The sequence below is a fragment of the Bombina bombina genome, chromosome 7 (genome assembly GCF_027579735.1).
Source record: "Bombina bombina isolate aBomBom1 chromosome 7, aBomBom1.pri, whole genome shotgun sequence".
NCBI classification, from domain to species: Eukaryota; Metazoa; Chordata; class Amphibia; order Anura; family Bombinatoridae; genus Bombina; species Bombina bombina.
The window spans coordinates 120,374,609-120,399,602 of record NC_069505.1 but is presented as its reverse complement, the minus strand read 5'-3'; the positions used below and the strand labels follow the sequence as shown (position 1 = coordinate 120,399,602).

The 24,994-nt window shown below is 40.6% G+C and overlaps 1 protein-coding gene across 8 annotated transcripts in view; it reads left to right on the top strand.

Annotated features, from left to right (window-relative positions):
- PPFIBP2 (PPFIA binding protein 2) overlaps window positions 1-24,994 on the top strand; it is a 315,010-nt gene that overhangs the window by 45,085 nt on the left and 244,931 nt on the right. For all 8 annotated transcript variants that reach the window (XM_053720270.1, XM_053720273.1, XM_053720274.1 and 5 more), the window contains exon 3: window positions 23,047-23,261. In XM_053720270.1, coding sequence (XP_053576245.1) covers window positions 23,047-23,261 — 215 coding nt within the window. The remainder of the gene's footprint in view (window positions 1-23,046; window positions 23,262-24,994) is intronic.

The window sequence follows — 24,994 nt, the reverse complement described above, 5'->3', positions numbered from 1 at the left end:
TCTCAGCGGTATGTCTAGAGGAAGAAGAATGAAGCTTACGCTAAAATTAACACTTTGCCTACAGTTAAGTATGGTGATGGCTCAGTGATGCTCTGGGGCTGCTTTACATCCTTTGGCACTAGAAACCTGTATCGTGTGGAAGGCAAGATGGATTCATTGAAGTATCAGGAAATCCAAGGGAAAAATGTCATGCCGTTTGTGAGGAAGCTGAAGCTTTGGTGTCATTGGACCTTCCAACAGGACAATGATCCCAAGCATACCTCAAATTCCAACAAGGCTTGTTGCAGAAAAAGTCCTGGAAGATTCTAAAGTGGCCATCACAGTCACCTGACTTGAACCCAATAGAAAATCTCTGGTGGGTTTTGAGGAAGGCGTTTGCAGCATGCAAACCCAAGAATATTACTGAACTGGAGGCCATTGTTCATGAGGAATGGGCTAAGATTTCTCAGGAACGCTGCCAGAAGCAGGTGTCTGGCTATGCATCTTGTTTGCAGCAGGTAATAACAGCAAAAGGGTGCTCTACTAAGCACTAAAGATGCTTGCCATGAAGGGGTTGAATAATTTTGAAACCGCAGAATTCATTAAAAGTTATATTTTCAGTTGAATTTGGGGAAACCGCTTGAAGCATTTATTTTGACAATAAACCTTATTTGCAATGGGGGTTGAATAATTTTGATTACAACTGTATATGGCAGTGTCTTAGTGGGGTGTTAGGTAAAGCATTAAGGTGGAGCCATTATGTGACCCCCACCTACCACCCCTGCGCAGTCTCCTTAAGGTTCTCCTGTATGTTTGTACAGGAGAGCTGGCAACTCCCTTCCAACTGGAGTTAAAGCCATTGGAGTGTGAGTGAAACTGAACCCTGCTTTAAACATGTAATACAGGAAATCAGAACTGGGGGCACAGAGGTGTGACATTTTGTCTAGTGTGGGATATGTGCAACCTTATACCAGAGTTTGTGCAGTGTGTGTGAGACTTATTGGTAGGTGTGCACAAGCAGTGAAACAGTGCACAAGCAGCTGCCTTTTGGAAGTTTTGGACATAGAGGGAAGATTAGTTATTGTGTTACAAGTTCTTTTAGCCTGTTAATGGGAGACTAAATTCAGAATACACTTTTATGATTCAGATGCTGGATGGACAAACCTGCCTGCCCGGGATCGCAGAATGCGGGCAACGTATTGCTGCTATACGTTATCCGCATTCTGCGATCCCGGGCAGACAGGTTTGTCCATCCAGAATCTGAATCATAAAAGTTTAACATTGCACAATCATTTGCTTGTGCAATGCCACCCCCTGCTCGTGCTAGCCCAATTGCACACAAATAGGGGTTGTCAATCACCCTGGGGTGAACTCTTGGTGATTTCATCCACCAGCTGGCGTACTGGTTAGGAAGCTGCAGTCTGATGACAGCTGCTTCCTAACTTTTGGCTGCAGGCTCACTCATACTCATACGACCCAGCAGCGATCGGCCCCAGAGGTGCATACGCAGCGTGATAAATGGGGGATCTGCAGGCAACGACATATGTGTTCAAATCCAGATATTTGTATTTTGCACTTTTAAACTATTACATTTGGTGCTGAAAAAAAACCTAATGATGCTGCCTGAGACCCTATTCGTCATTTGTTTACTAAAAATAAATATTTGCCCAGCTACTACTGAGCATGTGCAAGAGTTCACAGTGTATACATACATGACTCTGTGATTGGCTGGTGGAGTGTCACTTGATACAGGGGGTTGGCAAATTGAAGTACATTTTGAAATATGTCATATAACAATTTGCTCATTTAAAATTCTGAGTAAGTTCTATTGCATTGTTTTTTTAGTATGCACTTTTTGATTATGCAGTTCTGTATATAAAGGGACAGGAAACCCAATTTTTGTTCTTTCATGATTCACATAGAGCATACAATTTCAAACAACCTTCCAATTTACTTTTATTATCAAATTTGCTTCATTCTCTTGGTACCCTTTGGTGAAGAAGCAGGACTAAACTACTGGGAGCTAGCTGAAGACGTTGGGTGAGCCAATGTCAAAATCCATATATTTGCAGTCACAAATCTGCAGCTTTCTCCCAGAAGTGGATTGCTGCTCCTGGACCTACCTATGTATGTTTTTCAACAAACGTTACTAAGAGAACAAAGAAAATGAGTTAATAGAAGAAAATTGAAAAGTTGTTTAAAGGGACAGTCAACACCAGAATTGTTGTTGTTTTAAAAGATAGATACTCCCTTTATTACCCATTCCTTAGTTTTTACCTCTGTGATTAACTTGTATCTAAGCCTCTGTAGACTGTCCCCTTATTTCAATTCTTTGACAGACTTGCATTTTAGCCAATCAGTGTTCACTCCTCTGTAAATTCACATGCATGAGCTCAATGTTATTTATATGAAACACATGAACTAACGCCCTCTAGTGGTGAAAAACTGACAAATGCAGATGCGGCCTTTAAGGTCTAAGAAATTAGCATATGAACCTCCTAGGTTTAGCTTTCAACTAAGAAAATGAAAAGAACCAAGCAAAATTGGAACTGGAAAGTTCTTTAAAAAAACATGCCCTATTTGAATTATGAAAGGTTTTTTTGGATTTGACTGTCCCTTTAAATTTGCATGCTGAATCATGAAAGTTTAATGTTCCTTTAAGTGAAGAATGGGACACTAAAGTTCAGTAAAAATAATATGCATTAACTGTTAGACCTTTTGATGGTGCTGGTGAGATATTGGCCTAGATTTTGATATGTAAGTGAATGAGATACCAATACATGAAATTTCACACATCAAACCAGAACCTCTAGCAATGTGGAAGAACAAAAATTACAAGCTTGTTAAATGGTTTATGTAAATGTTTGTACCCAAAATCAGTGGCGCCACTAGGGTTGGTGTCACCCGGTGCGGTAAGTTATGGTGTCACCCCCCCAGCCCCCCAGAAAGCAGACACGCACAAACACAAAAACACAGGCACACACACATACAAACACTCAGACACACAAACACACTTAAAAACACACTCAGACACACACAAAACAACAAAAACACTCAGGCAAACACACAGAAACACTTAGGCACACACACACAAAAACACTCAGACACATACACAAAAACTCACACACACACACACATACAAAATATGTAAACTGCACTGCATTAATTATAAAGCTCATGCCTAGAGCTGCTCCCTGGCTCAACAGAGCATCAAATGAAAGATAAACACTTCACTCTAAAAATAAATCACTAAGAAAAAGGTTTAGGTGCGCAAACTATGAAAATTTTGCTCTCAGACTCTGTTCCAAGTCTGTCAGTGCACAGTCCTGGGCCGCCGCTTCTTATGGCCAATCACCTCTGCACTATGCCCTCCCCTCCTACCTCTTCAGTGTGCACTTAGTGTACCGTAACCATACCGGTCTGGTGGGCATCATACATGGCTCCTTCACTTTAGAGACAGTGTCAGACAGTTATGCGGTCAGGTGCCAGGCATCCCCCTCACGATTTCCCGGTTCCCGTTTAGAGAGACAGCACAGCAGTGAGTGACTCCACTGCTCCACACGTCACTGAGCAGTGAGCACAGATAGGCAGGCAGGTTTAGGCTAGCATCACAACTTTGCAAGCCCCACGGCATGCCCACAACATTTATAGTGAAATTGGGCAGGGGAGGAGTAAAATACAAACAAGCAAAAGCAGTCTGGAAAACTATTTGTGGAAATTGCAGTGCTGGCTCAAGGGGCAAAAAAATTAAGTGTGTCTACATTTTCCACAGTCTCACTAATGTTCACAAATGTTGGCCCCTCTAATAAAAAAATCTATGCATTTTTTTTTTTTTTGGTGGTGGTGTCACCCCTGGAGGGTGTCACCCGGGTGCGGCCCGCACCCCCCTAGTGACGCCATTGCCCAAAATTAATTGCATCCCTGTTTTCTTATGATAAAGTAGTCTTGCTGAATAGAATAAAATGTGTCATGAGGTTCTGACCATGGACATTCTAGACTATTGCCCCTGTAAAGTATCTTATCTTGTGGTTGTGTCTCGTTATTTCATTGCTGATGATGATGTTTCATTTTTATTTTTATTTTATTTCTTTTTAACTGTTTTGAAGTTTTTTTCTTGTTTTGCATATGTTTTAATTAGCTAGTTCTATAATGTTTTGGAGGTGTGTTTGTGATGCTGATATCCTTCACAGTGGAAACCACTCTATGTGCAGAGAGGTCAACGCTTGTGAGATAGATGCTGCTCTCCTGATTATAACACAGAGTGACTCGCAACTTGCTGATGTGACAAGCGGAGGGTATACATTTGATTAAATGTTGAAGGTTGATATATAAAATCAATTTGTTTTCCCAAAATATTAGTTTCACCAGTGGGGTCTTTTGAATCTAGACCATTATAGGCACCTTTAATATGATGAGTGAGAGGAATAAGGGCCAACATAGACAAGTATCATGGAAAAAGAACTATGGGGACTATCCTAATCTGTTTGAAAAGCTTTTTGAATATGTTTTTAAATGGTTTTCAAGGCTAGTCCAACCCTGGACTTTATTCAAATTAATAAGAATTCCATAGGGAAGTCCACTGTGTGGAGAAAGAAAAACAGAGGCACCACAATGGCCTAGTACCACCCAGACAGATAATGTAGATAAAACAAATAGGAAAACTAGTCACAAGAGTAATGCACCCAGTGGTGCTATTCAGGCAGGCTGGACCTTCACAGCTGTCCAGCTCACTGTTTCCCACCGACAGTCATAAGGGATCAGGAACACTTGGAAGGTAGTCTCCTTATCTGTATAGGAATATAGAGCAAACCACCATAACCCAATACCGTATATACAGGGACTGCAAGAAAGAAAATAAGTGATTGCACTTACAAGATTTGGAGCACCTCCAGGTGCAGTAAAAGCAGGCTGGGATATCACAGCCTCCCAGCTGACTGCACTCCACAGCTGACCGGACACCAAGGGAAACAATGAAGTGATATCCAGGAAAAAACAAAAATGGTATAATGATAGACTCCAACATAAAACAGCAAGTCTTATCATGCATCAACACTGCCGGACACCTTCTCCCAGACGTATATAAACAGGGAGGGCGAGCGGGAGCTTCTTCTCACCACTGGTCCGGAATTGAAGAGGACCCTCAGCTTCCGATCTCCCTTTAAGTACCCCCAACCCTTAGCACCTCCTTTCTACCTATGTACCACCCACCACTAACTGGCCTGCTTTGGGGTCAAATGCCCCTACGTCATATTCCTTCCTGTAGGGATGGCTTGACCCCCATATTTAGGCACTGTGTTCTCTTAACCTAAAAATAAACACACAGTTCTTGGGGTAAAAAAGGCCGCAGCCAATTTATTCTTTAACATGTAAATAATTAAATAACTTGTACATCACATAAAACATTGGCTACAAAGTAACCCACATTAGTGCATGCCCCATAGGGGCTTAATAACTCTTAAAACTTAAGTAACATATTGCAACTCTCCTGGACCACAGGAGGAACCCACATTACTTTACAACTTCTCATACATCAACACCGCCACCGGCCCGGCCACTGACCGAGCCCTGCCAATCACTCAAGGCCTTTAAAACCCCTCTTTCAGGTTAAAATTAAACAACTGCAGAGTGACCTTATTCAGGTGTAGCCCATCTTTCAAGAAAAAACACCTGCCAGATTCTCCTTCGAACTCCACGTGTCTTATCGACATACCCCCTTTTTGCCTCACAAAACTACTCAAAACCCTGTTAATTTTTCTCCTGGAAGTATCCAGCTTCCTGTTATCCCATGCCGCCCTCCAAAAAACCCTAGGTTCCAACTCCTCCCTAAATTATCCTTCATTCTAGACACCAGATCTCTCTGTGCCGTAAACCCCAGAGCCTGGCATACACCACAACTTTCAACAAAATCTGGTCCCATTTCAAACCCCGAAAACCCAGCCATCGCAACACCACCTTCTCAACCGATAAGCCAAGTTGACAACCATCATTTCTCGCCGCTGCGGCGACACGGGCCCAATAGATGTAAGAGTGTCCGATGACCCAGCACTCCACCGGACCTGAAAAAAACAGTAGATAACCTTATAGTGCCAAATATTGCCGTATATAAGTCTTAAACCCCCCGAAGACCACCTCCCAATCCCCTTAATCCTCTCATCACTCATCCCCAGCATTCTCGCCTCGGTAGCTGCTTCGATTCTAAATGAATGTGAATTAAATTTAATGCCGGCAACCCAACCCACGCCAACTCCTTCCGGAACACCGTTATGAACTGAAATTTAGACAGTGACGAACCGTCAGAATGTACCAGGAATGGCCCACAACCACCCGACCGTACTTGCAAGAATATTAAAACTGCCCCAAATGGGCAGTAAGGCCCCCCATTCATTCCCAACTGGATTAAGCAGCCCTTTCCCCCCTGGTCCGTCTTGGACCGCCGGAGCCATATACAAATCTGTCGATCCTCTATGACTACATTAGCCACCTGAATACCCCACCTATCTTGCTTATTAAGCGCCACAATCTCCGAAATGCAGAAAGCCGCAAAAAACGCTAAAACAAAGGCCACGCGAAACAATGAAACTTCAAAACCATTTGCACAGACTGACGGCAATGCCCCCACCACCCTCTCAAGTATAGAAAATATGACAGGTCTCCTGCCATCTGCCCTAACTTTACATCTAACCAATCCACACCCAGCCAACCGGACCACAAAAGACTTAGTAATATCCCTAAAACCCAACAGCTGACACAGAAAAGCTAAGGCCGCCAAACGCCTCTGCACCATCACTTTAGAAATGCGTCCCCTACCCTAAACTGCAATCAAACCAACTAAAGCCTGAAACCAAGCCTCCTCCGAAAAAGAATAGCCCCTTGACCTCAAAAATAAGTGCCAATCACTCCATACCTTAATGTACGCCTTCCATGTACTGTCGGCTAAAGTCGCCCTCACTAAGCTCATCAATCTGGGAAAGCCTCCTTCCACAAACCTGCCGGACATTGCTCTCCTTCCACAGCTGCTGCTGGAGCCAGAGTTCGGAACCGGTCCCACTGCAGATGGGAAAGAGCATCAGCAATGTCATTAGATGCCTCAGGGACATGAGCTTGGCCCTAAACCATGCGTTCAATCTCAGGCATTCCAAAACAAACAAGCGGAGCAAGAACACCACTGGGGGGGGAGGAAGCCATCAAGTGGTTAAGAGCCATGACCACCCCCATGTTGTCAGAATGAAACAAAACCTTCCTGTCCCTCAACCTACACAACCACAACTTCAAGGACACCAACAAGGGAAATAGCTCCAAGAACACCAGGTTCTTGTTCAGACCTGCTGAAACCCAATGTTGCTCAATGTTTTTGGCAATTTTCGGTACCGCTTTTTTCCCTCCTCCTCCTCTTGCTTTCCCGACTAACCCTTGGCATCCTCCTTAACCTCCAGGAATTGGTCCACTGGTAGCAATGAAAATTTCTCAAGAAACTCGCGTTTCCAGATCTTTTTCTTGATTTCTGCCGACAAGTGGAGCCCCAACGGGCCAATCAAACACAAACAGGGACGCCGAAAGGCCTCTTTGGTCCCTTTTGGTCCCTTTCAGCCCCCCGGCAGTGCCAGCAACACCCAATACGGTGGCCTCACCCTTCTCAAACTTAGCAAATAGTTCTTTCAAACCCTGCACCAAGACATTCAGCTGCCCGAATCCCCTGCCCATCCCCACAGGCCCCCCATCACAAGGCACCTAACCTGCTCCTCCAGGCGCTGTCACTGGTCCCATTGCACGACAGTCGCTCCCATCATGACCATGCTCAGGTGGCCGTAGACTGGGCCAACGTTCTTCTCTCCCTCCAGAATGCCTCCGGTGTAAAGGTGACCTTCTCCTACTCTCCCCATGCTGCCTCCATTCTCTGCTCCTGCCATGAGGCGAGCACTCCAAACTCGCCCATGTTGGTGATAAATGGACATCCACCTCCCTTCTCCTTGGTAAAGGTGACGGAGACCTGCCGCGTCGTGAACTGGCGCCAACAGCACCGTGCCTCATTCCCCTATTACTCCTGCTCCCCTGTAAGGAAAAATGACAACCCATGACATTAGACCCCCACCAGTTGTCCCCAAACTAACTAGCTCGCCGCTGCCGGCAGCCGTAGCCTCCTCCATTCTCCTACTCTGCTGCCCACCCTGTTTTTGCAGATGTGGAGGCAAACAACGTAAAAGCTGCGTCAAAGCGTCCAAATCGCCTACCTGGCTAGCTGTTTCCGCTCCTGCAGATGTGCCTTCCCCTGGGTCCTCATCAAAGTCACTGAAGGCGCCATCCAAATTAATGAAGTCGCCGTTTGTCTCCAGATCACTACCGATACAGGGACTCTCACGGTAACCACTGGTGCCTCCACTAGGAAAGAAACAGTGCACAATTATCCTTATCCAAAGTTAAATACCCTGGGGGGGAGGGGAGGAGGGGAGGAGGGAGGGGGGTGTTGCTTTAGGAGGTAGATTTGGCCCCACATCACTTTCTGTGAGGTTATCTCAAACTTAATTGACTTTAGATTCTGGAACTCAATTGCAGAGAAAAAATCACTGTTTCAAATAAGAGTTCACTATTGAGGAGTGAAATCCCAGCAAGAATAGTTCAAATCAATATGATGGACAAATATCCCTATGAGGATTGATTCATATGTTCCTTAATTAAGAACACTGAAAACACATATGGTATGTGTAAAATAATAGCATAAACAGTTTATCGAATACTTCAATCAATATGTTGCAGACTGAAAACAGATACAAAGATACAGGGTGCTGAGAATGTCAATTCAGGAAATTGGTAATCCTTATAACTCCAAAAGGATTTTATAACACAAAGTCTTACAGCACCTCTTAGTAACATTTAATTGAGGTGTATCACTTTAAGCGGATTAGACTTGCTTGCAGTTATTCAACTAAGTATGGAAATGACACTTTGTAAGAAAAGCAACAAAAGATACTTGCGGTTCAGTTTGGTTAATCCGCCCTCCGGTCAGCTGACAATGATAGCCGTTACTCCTGAACGGTACTTGCAAACGAAGCAGGGGGAGAGTATTGAGAAGTGAGCTGATCTGTGCGGCAATCTCCAGTCTGATGCTTTGAGGCTCTGTAAGCTGAATTAGCTGCAGCAGAGGGAGAAGTGGCAGTTTGCAGCTGCTGCTGCAGATTCAGTGTTGATTCAGCACAAGTAATAGTGCAGGTGAGAAAGGTTTAGTGGAAATTAGGAAACTGTAGCAAAAAATTCACACTGACTTCCTTTTCTGAAAACTGGCAAATAAATTCAGTAGTAGGTGAAAAAAGGTTAACAAGTCCACTTCCACTGAGAATAGATATAAACTTTAATTTGTAATCCAAATAGAGGCTTGCAATAGGAACACAAGCTGGGCTCAGGTAAAGGTAGATTACACTACAAAATACTAAGCAAGGAGCCACAGGAAATGGTGGATCTTAGGCAACCAATGAGAAAGTTCCTATGCAAATCCCTGCTTAAAGGCACAGTAACCCTGATATGACCCCTCCCTTAAGGCAACTGTGCCACAGTTGTCGGTCTAGGTCGGTCCGGGTGCCTTCTGTGGAATAGAGTAACCAATCTAGGGGCATTCAGATTCGAAGCCGGTTCCCAAGAGTCTTCTTCAGAGGGATAACCCTTCCAGTGTACCAAATATTGTAATTCTCCCTTTTTATGTCTTGAATCCAGTAGGGAATGAACTTCAAACACATCCTGATCCAAGGTGAGAGGCTGTGGTGGCAATAGTGTTAGGGAACTTCTAGATGGTCTATATGGTTTTAGAAGTGAGACACGGAATGTAGGATGGATCTTCATAATGTCAGGCAATTTGAGTGTAACAGCATTGTCATTAATGACACGGACGATAGGATATGGTCCAATGTATAACCCGGCTAATTTCTTGCAAGGGATTTGTAATTTCAGGTTTTTGGTAGATAGCCATACAAGATCACCCACGGTGTAATGAGGAGGAGGCCTTCTACGAAGATCATAATAATGTTTTTGAACCTGTTGAGCTTTCTCAATGTTCTCATGTATAATCTGGAAATTCTGCTGTAGAGAGTCATGGAGATCTTCCATCGCGGGTGAATTCAAACCATCTGGAGAGGCAATTACGAAATCTGGATGGAAAGCATAGTTTGCGAAGAAGGGAGAATATTTCGTAGACGTATTCACAGCATTATTGTAGGCGAATTCGGCCATTGATAGGTATTTCACCCAATCAGTTTGGTTGTAAGAGCAATAGCAACGTAGAAATTGTTCAAGCCATTGGTTCAATCTTTCTGATTGACCGTTTGTTTGCGGGTGGAAAGAGGTGGTGAAACGGTGTTGCATATGAGTGAGTTCACATAGTTTGGTCCAGAAACATGAGGTGAATTGAGTGCCTCTATCGGTGGTTATGATGGAAGGGAAACCATGGAGTTTAACTATGTTATCCAGAAAGAGCAGAGCTGTCTCAGATGAAGTGGGGAGTTTGTGAAAAGGTATGAAGTGTCCCATCTTGGTAAGTAAGTCGACTACAACTAAGATAGTGGTTTGATTGTTGGAATTGGGTAGTTCAACAATATAATCCATGGAGATGTGTTGCCATGGTCTAGTTGGAGCTGGTATAGGAATCAGTAGACCATAAGGAGGTCTTCTTTCTGGCTTGGATACAGAGCAAATCTGACAGGAACGAATGTAACTCTGCACAGAGTCCTTTTGCTTGGGCCACCAGAAGGACCTTGAAATTATTTCCAAGGTACGTCATATGCCAGGATGTCCAGATAGTGGGGTATCATGATGGATCTGAATAATTGATGTTCTCATAGGTTCAGGAACATAGACTTTTTGGTCATGATAGAATAAAGAATTATTTTTTATCAAATTGTATGAAGATGGAGGGTTTTCCATTGTGGTATGTCTTTTCAATTTGGATATCATATCAGTGGTAAGTCCAATGAAACGCTCATGAGGTATAATGGTAGTCTGTGTATCTAGTGGAGTAAGTCTTTCGGGTAGACGGGACAGGGCATCTGCCTTGCCATTCCTTGAAGCTGGCCGGTAAACTATGTTGAAATTAAAACGGGAGAAGAACAGACTCCATCGTACCTGTCTTGCAGATAAGGTTTTACTGGTTTGTAGGTATACTAGGTTCCTGTGGTCTGTTAGAATTAAGATTGGATATTTAGTGCCTTCAAGGAGATGCCTCCAGTTTTCTAAGGCATGTTTTATCGCAAGGAGTTCCTTGTCTCCGATGGAATAGTTCCTTTCAGAGAAAGTCATCATTGAAGAGAAATATGAAACGGGATGAATAGGATCTTTGAGGGACTTTTGTTGGGATAAAACTGCCCCCAGAGCAAAATCCGAAGAATCAACCTCTAAGATATACTGCAAGGATGGATCCGAAAAGTTCAAGATAGGTGCAGAGGTGAACTTCGTCTTTAGTAAGTTGAAAGCAAGATCTGCTTTTTCGTTCCAAATATAAGGTACATTAGTGCTGGTCAAAGTTGTCAATGGTTTGGCTACTTTAGAGAAATCTTTAATAAATTTTCTGTAGTAGTTTGCAAACCCTAAGAATTTTTGTAGGTCTTTCCTGGATTTAGGAACTGTCCAGTTCTTTACTGCTTCAACCTTTTGTGTTTGCATAGTAATCCCAGTGGGAGAGATGTCGTATCCAAGGAAAGAGACTTGATCTTTATGGAATAGACACTTTTCCAGTTTGGCATAAAGTTTATGTTCTCTAAGCCGTGATAATACCTTCCGGACATGTTTGATGTGTTCATTCAGATCTTTAGAATAAATTAGGATATCGTCTAGGTAGATGACTAAACAGACGTTGAGTAAATCCCTGAACACATCATTGATAAAGTGCTGAAAAGTAGCTGGTGCATTGCACAGTCCGAAAGGCATTACAAGATACTCATATAGGCCGTACCTGGTTCTAAAAGCAGTTAACCATTCCTGGCCCTCCTTTATCCTCACCAAGTTATACGCTCCCCTGAGGTCAAGTTTAGTATAGATCTTTGCTTCAGATAGACGTTCAATCAACTCCGGGATCAGAGGGAGAGGATAGCGGTTCTTGATTGTACGTTTATTCAGCTCCCGGTAGTCGATTATAGGTCTAAGTGTAGAGTCCTTGTTTCGGACAAAGAACATACCAGCGCCAGCAGGAGAGGTAGAAGTCCTGATTAAACCTTTTCTGAGGTTCTCTTCCAGATACTCTTTTAGATTAACTAATTCGGGTTGGCTCATAGGGTAGAGATGTCCGTATGGGATGGTAGAACCTGGTAGTAATTTGATCGGACAATCATACGGACGATGAGGTGGAAGATTTTCAGCCTCGGTTTTACTAAAAACATCAGCAAAGTTAAAGTAGTGTGATGGAATCTCAGGCACGTAATTCTCAGACTGTAGTTCAGTCTGAAGTATGCTATGGGTAGGCAAACAAGTCTGTGAGCAGTAATCGGAATTGAACTGAATAGAGAAAGGGGACCATACAATCTGCGTTTTGTGTTGTTGTAACCACTTAATACCGAGAACCACAGGGAAAAGAGGAGAACTTAAAACCTCGAAAGAGATTAATTCAGTGTGACCATTAATGTTAACAGTGATAGGAACAGTTTGGTGTGTTATAGGACCTGTTTTGGGTGCGGAAACATCAATCATATGAATGGAGACAGGGTTATGCTTTAGAATAGTAGGTATTTTATTTGCTTTTACAACATGTTGGTCTATAAAACAACCATAAGCTCCAGAGTCGATTATAGCGTCAGTCGTCACTTGATCTTGCTCCCACTGTAAGGAGAGGGACAACATAGCGGAAGTATTCAAGCGGCACGATTGCACAGAGGAATTAATTTGTAAAAACTTACTTTTTTTAGTTTTCTGAAGTATGGGACAATCTTGTACTGAGTGTTATGGACTAGCACAATACATACAGAGATTTTTTATTTTCCTGTGAAAGCGTTCTTCTGAAGTCAGAGGCCCTCTGACTGCACCTATTTCCATAGGAGTAGGAGTGGTTCTTGGTTGAGTAGTTGAAGGTATGGCTGGAATGTTATAATCCTTTGGACGCACATCTGTAGAAAATTTCTCTGCTTTTCTTTCGCATAGTCTTCGGTCTAATTGTTGAGCAGTTTTCATGATGGCCTCCAGTGATTTTGGGAGATCTATTCTGGCTAACTCATCTTTTAATGCCTCTGAAAGACCTAAGCAAAACTGGTTACGTAAGGCAATTTGGCTCCATTGAGAGTCTACAGCATACAGTTTGAAATCGGTTATGTAGTCCTCAACAGGTCTTTTGCCTTGTTTCAGGCTTCTCATAGATGCTTCGGCAGACATCTGGACATCGGTGTCATGAAAGAGTTCATCCATTGCATTGAAGAGATCTGTTAGAGTGGTTAATGCCGGATCATTATGCTCGCACAGATTATCTGCCCATGTGCGTGGCTCACCTCTCAGAAAAGAAAAGGTACTGAGTACCTTGATTCTCTCAGTAGGGTAGCTACGGGGTCTTAAATTAAATAGAAGGTGGCAGGAATTTTTAAACTGTCTATAGTTTTTCCTGTTCCCGGAGAAAGGTTCTGGTAATGATACCGATGGTTCAGAGGTTTGTACTACCTGTGAGGGTTGTGGAGATATGGACTCCCTGATAATACCCCTTAGAGATTGGTTTTCAACCTGTAGGTCGTGCACAGCCTGGGCTAACTGATCCACTTTTTGGGATAAATTGTATAGTATTTGTGGAAGCTCTGCTGGTTCCATGAGGGGCTTAGTATTATGTGAGGTTATCTCAAACTTAATTGACTTTAGATTCTGGAACTCAATTGCAGAGAAAAAATGTTTAAATGTATCACTGTTTCAAATAAGAGTTCACTATTGAGGAGTGAAATCCCAGCAAGAATAGTGCAAATCAATATGATGGACAAATATCCCTATGAGGATTGATTCATATGTTCCTTAATTAAGAACACTGAAAACACATATGGTATGTGTAAAATAATAGCATAAACAGTTTATCGAATACTTCAATCAATATGTTGCAGACTGAAAACAGATACAAAGATACACGGTGCTGAGAATGTCAATTCAGGAAATTGGTAATCCTTATAACTCCAATAGGATTTTATAACACAAAGTCTTACAGCACCTCTTAGTATGGTAACATTTAATTGAGGTGTATCACTTTAAGCAGATTAGACTTGCTTGCAGTTATTCAACTAAGTATGGAAATGACACTTTGTAAGAAAAGCAACAAAAGATACTTGCGGTTCAGTTTGGTTAATCCGCCCTCCGGTCAGCTGACAATGATAGCCGTTACTCCTGAACGGTACTTGCAAACGAAGCAGGGGGAAGAGTATTGAGAAGTGAGCTGATCTGTGCGGCAATCTCCGGTCTGATGCTTTGAGGCTCTGTAAGCTGAATTAGCTGCAGCAGAGGGAGAAGTGGCAGTTTGCAGCTGCTGCTGCAGATTCAGTGTTGATTCAGCACAAGTAATAGTGCAGGTGAGAAAGGTTTAGTGGAAATTAGGAAACTGTAGCAAAAAATTCACACTGACTTCCTTTTCTGAAAACTGGCAAATAAATTCAGTAGTAGGTGAAAAAAGGTTAACAAGTCCACTTCCGCTGAGAATAGATATAAACTTTAATTTGTAATCCAAATAGAGGCTTGCAATAGGAACACAAGCTGGGCTCAGGTAAAGGTAGATTACACTATAAAATACTAAGCAAGGAGCCACAGCAAATGGTGGAACTTATAACCTAGGCAACCAATGAGAAAGTTCCTATGCAAATCCCTGCTTAAAGGCACAGTAACCCTGACACTTTCTCTAGCAACCCCAGAGTATTTGAACCACCTATGCTACCCACGTGCCCCCTTATTGCCGAAATGAAATGCCCCTAACGGCATACCCTATCCCACCTCTTGTATTGGGATGGATAGTCCATATAATACACTGGATATTTGCATTGCTGTGCTGCAGGGTTATAACTGACACTAATTTCTACTTCCAGGTACCAAGTGTCTGTCTTTTGTCTTATCTACTTACTGCCACTCCTTGTGATAGCATGTGCCTATACCTTCATTGGCATGACCCTATGGTCAGAGGAATACCTTGGGGCTCATCACCTCATTACGTAGTGGAGGGCTGTTTAGGAGGAAAGTTCCAGACCCAAGACACCTTCCTTAGTGATGCTAACCTAAACATGATAAACATGCGCCTTCCCAACCTAAACATGGGCCTCAGGAACCTCCCACCCTTTTAAATAGCCCTAGTTCCGTTCCCCACACCGGACCCCCATTAATCTGCCATGGTGCCTTTGGCATATGCTGCACCTGGAGCAAAAACCCCCCTTTATACCCCACTGGTCATTAAGGCAGGTTAGGACCTCCCATCCATAACACTGCCCATTCTTGAGACACCGCAGCTCGTATCCCACCCTGCCCCCAGCCTCTTATCCCCGGAGGCCCTCCTCGCTGGCCCCCAAACCTTCCCCATCATCTCCCTAATGCGTGGCCAGAGAACCTACCACCCCCACCAAGGCCATCATTACTGCTGCACTGCACGGCCGCTGCCATCAGCGTGCCCCTCCGGATTCCAGCAGACTGGTCCCTAGCCGACTCCCGGCCGCCAACCGCCCACAGCGATGACATCACCACTCCCGTCACAGCAGCTCCAGCAGCTCCAGCGGCTCCAATGTCCTCAGGCAAGGCAGATGCCGCCTCACCTTCCGGCCTCTCCATCACCAAGCTCCTCCCAATGGACCTCCGATTTTGACCTCCAGCCCGGTGTTGCCCAGCACTAGAAGCCCCCTGTGATCACCTCACAGAGGCCTCCGGACTCAACCGCTTTGGGGCTTTTGACCTCCTCGCAGGCCTCCGCATCCGACCAGACTCCTCTTCAACAGGGCGCCCGCTGTCATCAACTGCTCCAGCAGGCATCCTGTACCACGCTCCTTGGAAAGGGCCGCGGCAGCCGACAACACCTCCTGAAGCTTCTCCATGGTGAAGGTAAGTGCAACCAGGTAAGTAACTTTCAACTCCAGATCAGCTTCTTCTCACCATTGAATTGAAGAGGACCCTCAGCTTCCGGTCTCCCTTTAAGTACCCCCAACCCTTAGCCACTCCTTTCTACCTATGTAGCACCCACCACTAACTGGCCTGCTTTGGGGTCAAATGCCCCTACGTCATATTCCTTTTTCCAGGGTTGGCTTTATACCTTTTTCCTCATATTTACATTGTTTCAGATCTGCTGGTCCCGAGTGGAAACTGCCACCGATCTATTCAGCATCGCTGGTTACACAGCTGAGTTGTGCGAATATTGCTGCTTATTGAGTCAGTGGGAATTTCCGCTCAGGATCTGCTGTGCTCTGCAGGACCCAAGTGGTACCTCTACAATACTTTTATGTTGGTTAAACATATAGCGTTAAAGGGTCACTAGTCTGAAAATTTCTTGCTCTAATGTTTTTTTTTCTCCCTTTGTAATGGAACAATTTGTAGGGGGTTTTCTTTCTCTTTTTTTTTTTTTACTTGTAGTGTAGATGCTACTTCAAGACTCATTTCCAAGGTTCTTTGTGGTCTATGGTTGGGTTTCTGGAGATCTTATTGGGAAAAATAAGTAGTTTGTCTTACTTCAATGGTAAATCAGGCCCTTCAGTCTTTTGGTTGGCCGATATTCCACGCTTCCTGGTTTTATCAACCCAAGTATGATTTTTAGGCTTGATTGCTTCTAGTCTAGGAGTATTTTTATGTAAAATTATTTATGCTGAGTGGAACCACAACTCCCAATATTTTATCTTTTTTTTTTTCTGTAGCTGCAGGTTACCCTTAATTTGTGGCTGTTTTAGAGGAGATACTGCAATAGAAGTAGTTTTATGCAACCTAATTGGACTGTCCTTTTTATAGATTTTTCAGCCTGTATGTGTGACACTTGGTTTGTGTTATTTAAAAGATTTGGAGTCCTTAGGACCTCTCCCTTAAAACCTTAAAATAATTTTTGCATTACTACAATTGCTTATTATTCAGAAGGCTGTTATGTGGGAGCTACTTGCATTTTTTGATGGACAAATATTTTTTTTACGATTGTCGTATTTGTCATTCACGTTACAGTTCATAAAAAACTTCAAATATTTCTATTTATTTTTTTAGAACAAATGGTTCATTCACCCATGGAATAATTTCTCCACTTAGATGTCTTTATGGGGGTTTCGTAGAATTTTTGAAATTTAAATAAAACATGATTGTACCCAAGAACTATATCAGCTTTCATGTTCTCTTAAAGAGATATGAAATCCGTTTTTTTTTTCTTTCATGATTCAGATATAACATGCCATTTTAAGCATCTTTCTAATTTACTCCTATTATCAATTTTTCTTCGTTCTCTTGGTATATTAATTTGAAAAAAGCAGGAATGTAAGTTTAGGAGCCTGCCCATTTTTAGTTCAGCACCTGGGTAGAGCTTGCTGATTGGTGGTTACATTTAGCCACCAATCAGCAAATGATACCCAGGTGCTGAACCAAAAATTGGCAGGCTCCTAAGCTTACATTCCTGCTTTTTAAATTGGGTTTCATATCCCTTTATTAATCAAGTGAAAAAAGTAGAGAGTAATTCTGTGTTTTTGTTGTAGCCTTGCAAGGATGTTGTTGGTCTTTGACCTAGTTCTTTTGACTGGACAGATTTATTGGCCTCTTCCTTAAAACGACAGTAGTCTGTTTCAAATATCACATTATTACCAATTCTTAAAAAAGTGCTTGTTCTGACTACCTGGCTACAGAATCATTGAGTCTTAAGAATAAAGCATTATTGGACAAAACCTAATAATGAGAATCCTGTGAGCTGGCATATCCAATATCTTCTAAAGCATTCTATTGTAGGCTTGCCATGATGATAATTCCTATGGAACAGATGTGCAATGCAGCCACTTAGTTTTCTATCAGGCCAAGCATCATTTGTAAGAGGTTCTTACTGTGGTTTCTCAGATCTAAGCTTTTTTTTCTTAAATGATACAGCTATTGCAATTTTAAGCAACTTTCTAATTTAATCCTACTAACAATTCATCTTCGTTCTCTTGCTATCTTTATTTAAAAAGCAGGAATTTAAAGCTTAGGAGTCAGGCCATTTTAGGTTCAGCACCCTGGATAGTGCTTGCTTATTGGTGACTACATTTAGCAAGCCAATAAGCCAGCATAACCCAGATTCTAAACCAAAAAATCGTCCGGCTCTTAAGCTTTACATTTCTGCTTTTTAAATAAAGATAAAATGAAAAAATGGTATGGAGGGTCTCCAAATATGCCAAAAATTCCTTTATTACAAAATAATGTCCATAATGGGGTCAAAAGAGCACAACGTTTCGGGGCACATGCCCCTTAATCATGTGATAAATTAATACACAGATTCACCTGTTTAAATAGGCACCTGGGGTTTAACCCTTACATTCCATATGAACACCTTATGATGAATCTAACAGCGCCATCTAGTGAATCCATTAAGGCAAATCTAATAAAAAAAGACAGCTATGAAACCTGCAGAAAATTTTAGTATATTGTGACTGTAATTTCTTTAATCTTAGATGGGACATTCACAGATTTTTTTTCATAATGTTAGATTAAAGTTTTGGCATGCTAACAGTCGGATGGATGTTTTCCCTAAGGAGGATTCAAGTAAGCAATGTTCATTTGATCACTTGAGGGGTACGACAGTATGTGATAATGTTAATTTTAGTATTATGTCATCTACGCAAAAATCAATTAACATTAAGGATTTGGGCCTGTTTAATAAAAGCTCCTTCTATCCCTCTAATACCCATCATAGTATTGAAACATTTGAGCAATTAGTATTGTCAGATCTAGAGAAATTACAGTCCAGAGTACGTCATCAGAAATTTGTTAAACAATCGAAATCGGTCAATTTCACATCAGCTGATCAGATGGCCCTCAAAGCTTTAAAATCTAATGATAATCTTATTTTAAAACCAGCTGATAAGGGCGGGGCAACCGTTATCCTGAACAAACTAGATTACAAAAAAGAGATTTATCAACAGCTGAATATGTAAAATGTGAACATGGCAATTGCATGAAACCCTATTATAAAAATCAATAGGGAGATTCAAACGGTTATTAAGTATGTATTAAATAATGATATTATTTATGTGAAAACTGACACATTTTTGCAGGTCAAGGATCCTATTACTCCTGTACTTTATATCCTGCCTAAGATCCACAAGTCCTTGACTACGCCCTATTATGGCGGGGACTAATTCAGTCTTCTCCAATATCCCTATATTTTTAGATGCGATTTTGAGATCTCTGGTGGAGCAGTCAAGTACGTTTGTTAAGGATACAAATGATTTTTTGTTAAAACTTAAGAACTTGCAGCTTCAGACTGACAAATTTATTTTGTTTAGTCTGGATGTTGCAAGTCTATATACATCTATCACACATGAAAGTGGTTTGGGGGCTGTCCAAAATGCTCTGTTCTCTGCTGGTGTTTACTCTGAAGTACATTTTTTTTTTATTTTGCAATTACTTGAAATTATTTTGTATAATAATTATTTTCTCTTTGAGGACACTTTTTATTTACAGCTACAGGGGACAGCTATGGGCTCCAACATTGCCCCTAATTATGTCAATATTTTTATGAACTCATTTGAGGAGAGATTTGTTTTTGAGAATCCTTTGTTTCAACAATGTGGCACCACTTGGTGGCACTACATTGACGATATTTTTGGAGTTTGGCTGGGGACGAGGTTAGAGCCCTTGAGCTTTTCATTTCAGAATTGAATAATTCAACATTTAATATTAAATTCAAATTAATTTTCAGTGAGGTTAATATTGACTTTTTGGATGTATCAGTATTTAAAGATGGATTTGGTTTTAGGACTGATATTTTAAGAAAGGATTCTGATAGAAACAATTTGTTACTCTTTGATAGTGCCCACCATCCTTCACTCATTAAATCATTGCCCAAGAGTCAAATGTTGCGAGTTAAACGCATTGTAGCTGATGAGTCTAAAGTACCTATAAGACTCACTGAAATGGGACAGAAATTTTTGGATAGGGGGTACCCTAATGATTTAATTATTAATACTATTGAAGCCACATTACCTATGGATAGGGACTCCCTAATAAAACCACAACAAACCAAAGGCAAAAAAAGAAAATAAGAGAATTATCTTTGTATCAGAGTACTCAAGACAAAGTCAGGATGTATCCAGAATTATTTGTAAACATTGGAATGTTTTAAACAGTTGTAATCCCAACATTGAGGAGTATTGCCAGTTTCCAATGCCAGCATACAAACGCAGCAAACGTTTGAGAGATGTTTTAATAAGAGCTGACATTGGTTCTGGCAAAAATTTATCTCAACAATATATAACTAAGAAAAATGTGGGTTATTTTCCCTGTTTGGGATGTAGCAACTGTAGTTCTATTTTTAAAAGCCCATATTTTCAACATCCCCACACTGGACAGAAATATCAATATAAGGATCACTTTACATGTAACACTAATTACGGGATTTATTTGATAAAATGTCCATGTGGGCGTGTCTATGTTGGAGAATCCTCTAGGAGGATCCGCGATCGCATCACTGAGCATAAAAGTAATATCAGATGTAAGGTTGTAACAGCTCCGGTGGCACATCATTTTTTGACAGCTGGCCACCAAATCAGCCAACTTCGGTTCCAGATTATTGAACAGGTCAAAACCCCTAGGAGGGGTGGCAATAGGGATCTATTGCTAAAACAACGAGAGGCCTTTTGGATATTCCATCTCAATACTCTGGAACCGAAGGGAATGAATAGAGAAATCAATTGGTCGGCATTTTATTAACATAACTTTATGATACATTCTTTTGTAATATTTTTTTGTAATATATATATGTTTGACCTTGTTCACTTTTCTCCTTCATTTAGGTTATCTGATTTCTACTTGTAAGCAAGTAACAAGAGAATAATGTATATAGGATCATCTGTTTGATTAGTTAATAATGGATATTTGATCTGATGTATTTGTAAAAAGTGTACAATATGTAACTAATAATGTGGTTTATTCTGTATCATACCAGTGATTATTTTTTATTGTTTATGTTGGAGTGTAGTTGTATTATAGATGACGTGTGTATTTAGTCACAATATACTAACATTTTCTGCAGGTTTCTTATCTGTCTTTTTTTATTAGATTCGCCTTAATGGATTCACTAGATGGCACTGTTAGATTCAGCATAAGGTGTTCATATAGAATGTAAGGGTTAAACCCCAGATGGCTATTTAAACAGGTGAATCTGTGTATTACTTTATCACATGATTAAGGGGCATTTGCCCAAAACGTTGTGCTCTTTTGACCCCATTATGGACATTATTTTGTAATAAAGGAATTTTTGGCATATTTGGAGACCTTCCGTACCATTTTTTCATGTTATGCTTGGGAGCTTGGTAGTAGCTTCAGGTGGGTCTATCCTGTGGATTGTAGTGCTGGATTCTACCTTTCTTTAATTTTAAATAAAGATAGCAAGAGAACGAAGAAAAATTGATGATAGGAGTAAATTACAAAGTTGCTTAAAATTGCATGCTCTATCTGAATCATGAAAGAACAATTTTGGGTTTAGTGTCCCTTTAATAATTGGAGTGTATATATGAAAGAAGAAGAACCCTTCATACTTCTGAAAAAGTCAAAACACTTTAAACCGACTTGCATTAAATATAGCTCTAAACTGAGTATGGAATGATGTATTCATCAGTAAGTAGAAATATAACTATATATTTATATACATCCAGTTCTTATTTTACATAGTAACTTTTCTTGAAATGACATATGAATTGAATATATACTCACAATGTTTTGCCTCTTCTCTCTAATAGAGATTCTAAATAATATTATATTATTCACTGTGATCCTAAATATATATTTTATGTGTTTTTCTGTTGTTTTTTAACTCACTTTTTTATACTAGAGAGTATTTTTGTAAAAATGTCATATACTTCAGTCGCAGCATAAATATATATTCATGGTTTTTTTGGGGTTTTTCACTAGAGATTTTCTTTATATAATTTTCACATTATTTACTGATATCACCAATATATTTATAAAAAAAAAATCTTTACTCATTTGTCTCCCCGTCCATGGCTTTATCTTAGCTAAAAAAATAGTTTTGCTATATAGGGGCATATTTATCAAGCTCCTGAAGGCTCGCCGTAAACCGAAGTTCTGAAACGTGTCCGCCTGCTCTGAGGCTGTGGACAGACATCAACCCGATCGAATACGATTGGGTTGATTGACACCCCTTCTAGCGGTCGCAAATCTGCAGGGAGCGGCATTGCACCAGAAGTTATCAAGAACTGCTGGTACAATGATAAATGCAGACAGCGTATGCTGTCGGCATTTATCGATGTGCGGCGGACATGATACGCTACTTCGTATCATGTCCGCTCGCACATTAATAAATATGCCCCATAATCTCAATATCATTAGAATTGATTTGGGTTATTTTTGATGGTAAGGATTGATGAAATAGAAGATATAGAAGTTTTGTTTTACCTTTATGGACTCATGGGGATCCATTTAGGAAGCAGCGGATGCTGCTTAGGAGACCTATCGTTTCTTGCTCGCCTGGAACGGAAGTTAAGAAGCAGCTGCTCCTTAAACTGTCCGCCATCTTTTAGGTGTCTGATTGAAATCATCCTGATCTGATCGGAATGATTTCAGCCCCTGCTAGCAGCCGCCATTGAACAGGGGCGGGTATTGTACATCGGCATTTAGCATTGTCGAGCGGACATGATTCGCTATAGCAGATCATGTCCGCTCAACATTTAATAAATTTACCTCATGGTCTTTTTGGATGTATACACAGAGGTTCTCTGACTTTAATAATTTGAAAAGGATATGTTCATCTTTAAAATTTACCATTAGTAATATGTATTGTAAATGTCATTGGTTTCTAAACTCAATACAAATAACATGTAAAAAAGAATGAGATATGAAAGAAAACCCTGTTTGTTGGCCATCAAGTTGACAAGCTTAAATGCCTTTTCTCACACAACAAACACAAACATGTATGTTCTTTTTTTCTAATCATTGCAGGTACAAAAGCAGTCACGGAGTATGCCAATGGAATCTTTGATGCAGGATCTTCAGTTTCTGTAGAATACTTTGGGGCAATATCCATTTTGCACCTTGTAGAAGAGCTGAAAATATCCCTTGAAATGATTGAGAGTGCTGAAGAAAGAGAAGTATTAAGGAGTCAAATTCCTGACACAACAGCAACCTATGTTATTGAGTGGCTGGAGTGTAACTTTGTAAGTGCTAATTAACATTTGACCAGTAAAGTTATGTAGTTCCTTGGCTTCCTTCTCTAGAATTTGCAATGGTTTGTAATAATATTAGTAGATAAAAGTTATATACATTTTAAATACAAGGCTTCCAATAAGTGTTTTTAGATCACTGCCTACTCAGTACATTTTGCGACTACTAGTTCACAAGGATGCGTTTTGCTTGTAACCCTTTTGAAAATTCAAGTATTTCCTCTAGTGGTGATTTCTTCAAGATGGTCTATAGACAATACATTTTGTTCTGTGATCAACCAGCCAATCAAATTGCACACATAGAGCAAAAAGTGTCTTCCAAAATCACAGTTTTGTTGTTGGAAAAGGCTATAAACCTGGTTGTGGCCAAGTTAAAAGGACGTGAAAGTTAAAATTAAGCTTTCCTGATTCAAATTGTGTGTGCAATATTAAAAACAATTTCCAGACTACTTCCATTATTAAGTTTACTTTGTTTAATTAGTATCCTTTGTTGAAAAGAATAACTGGATATGCTTAGAACCATGCGAGACTCTTGAGTATTATATGGCAGCAGTGTTTAAAACAATATTTCCATCAATGTTATACATAAAGGTCAGTCAAGCAACTCTATATTGACATACTAAGTTTTAAACCACGTTTACACCTTACATAGATACTTAAAGGGATACTAAACCCAATTTTTTTTCTTTCATGATTCAGATAGAGCATGAGATTTTAAGCACCTTTATAATTTACTCCTATTATCAATTTTTCTTTGTTCTCATGCTATCTTGATTTGAAAAAGCAGTACTGTAAGCTTTAGAGCCGGACCATTTTTTGTTCAGCACTTGGGTAGCACTTGCTGATTTGTGGCTAAATGTAGCAAACCAATCAGCAAGCTCTACCAAGGTGCTGAACTAAAAATGGGCCGGCCCCTAACCTTTTATTACTGCTTTTTCAAATCAGGGTAACATGAGAACAAAGAAAAATTGATAATAGGAGTAAATTAGAAAGTTGCTTAAAATTGCATGCTCTATCTGAATCATGAAAGAAAAAAATGTGGGGTTAGTATCCCTTTAATAATCTAAATCATAAAAGAAAAAATTGGGGTTTCGTGTCCCTTACTCCAAACATCTACCCAGCATACTGGAAAATGAGTTCATAAGGCAGCATCTCTGCATTAATAAAAATATGATAAATAGAGGTGCTTGCCCCATTCCACCCCCAAAGTACTACATTATTGGCATTATACTACAACACCAACAAACCAAATAACACCCTTAAAAGGACATGAAAGACAAAAAATAAGATAGAAAACGCAATTGTAAGAGATTTTCTAATGTATTTCTATTTTGGTTGTCTTAAGTATCCTTTGTTGAAATGTTAACCCCAGAGCAGCAATGCACTACTGGAAACTAGCCGATCACATCTGATGAGCCATGTGTGTATATACCAATCACCATATAGCTCTCAGTACAGCATTGCTGCTCCTGACCCTATCTGGGTATGCTTTGCAACAAAGGATAGCACGAGAACAAAGCAAATTTCATAATATAAGTAAATTAAAGAGTCTATTAAAACTGTACGCTCCATATGAACCATGAAAGTTTAATTTTGACTTTCATATCTATTTGCACAGGGAAATGCATTAGAGGATATCATTTTGACATTACTGACCCTATATTACTATGTGTTTAACTTCCTGTAAAAATATTAAATACATAGGTAATGTCAATCAATGTAAAATA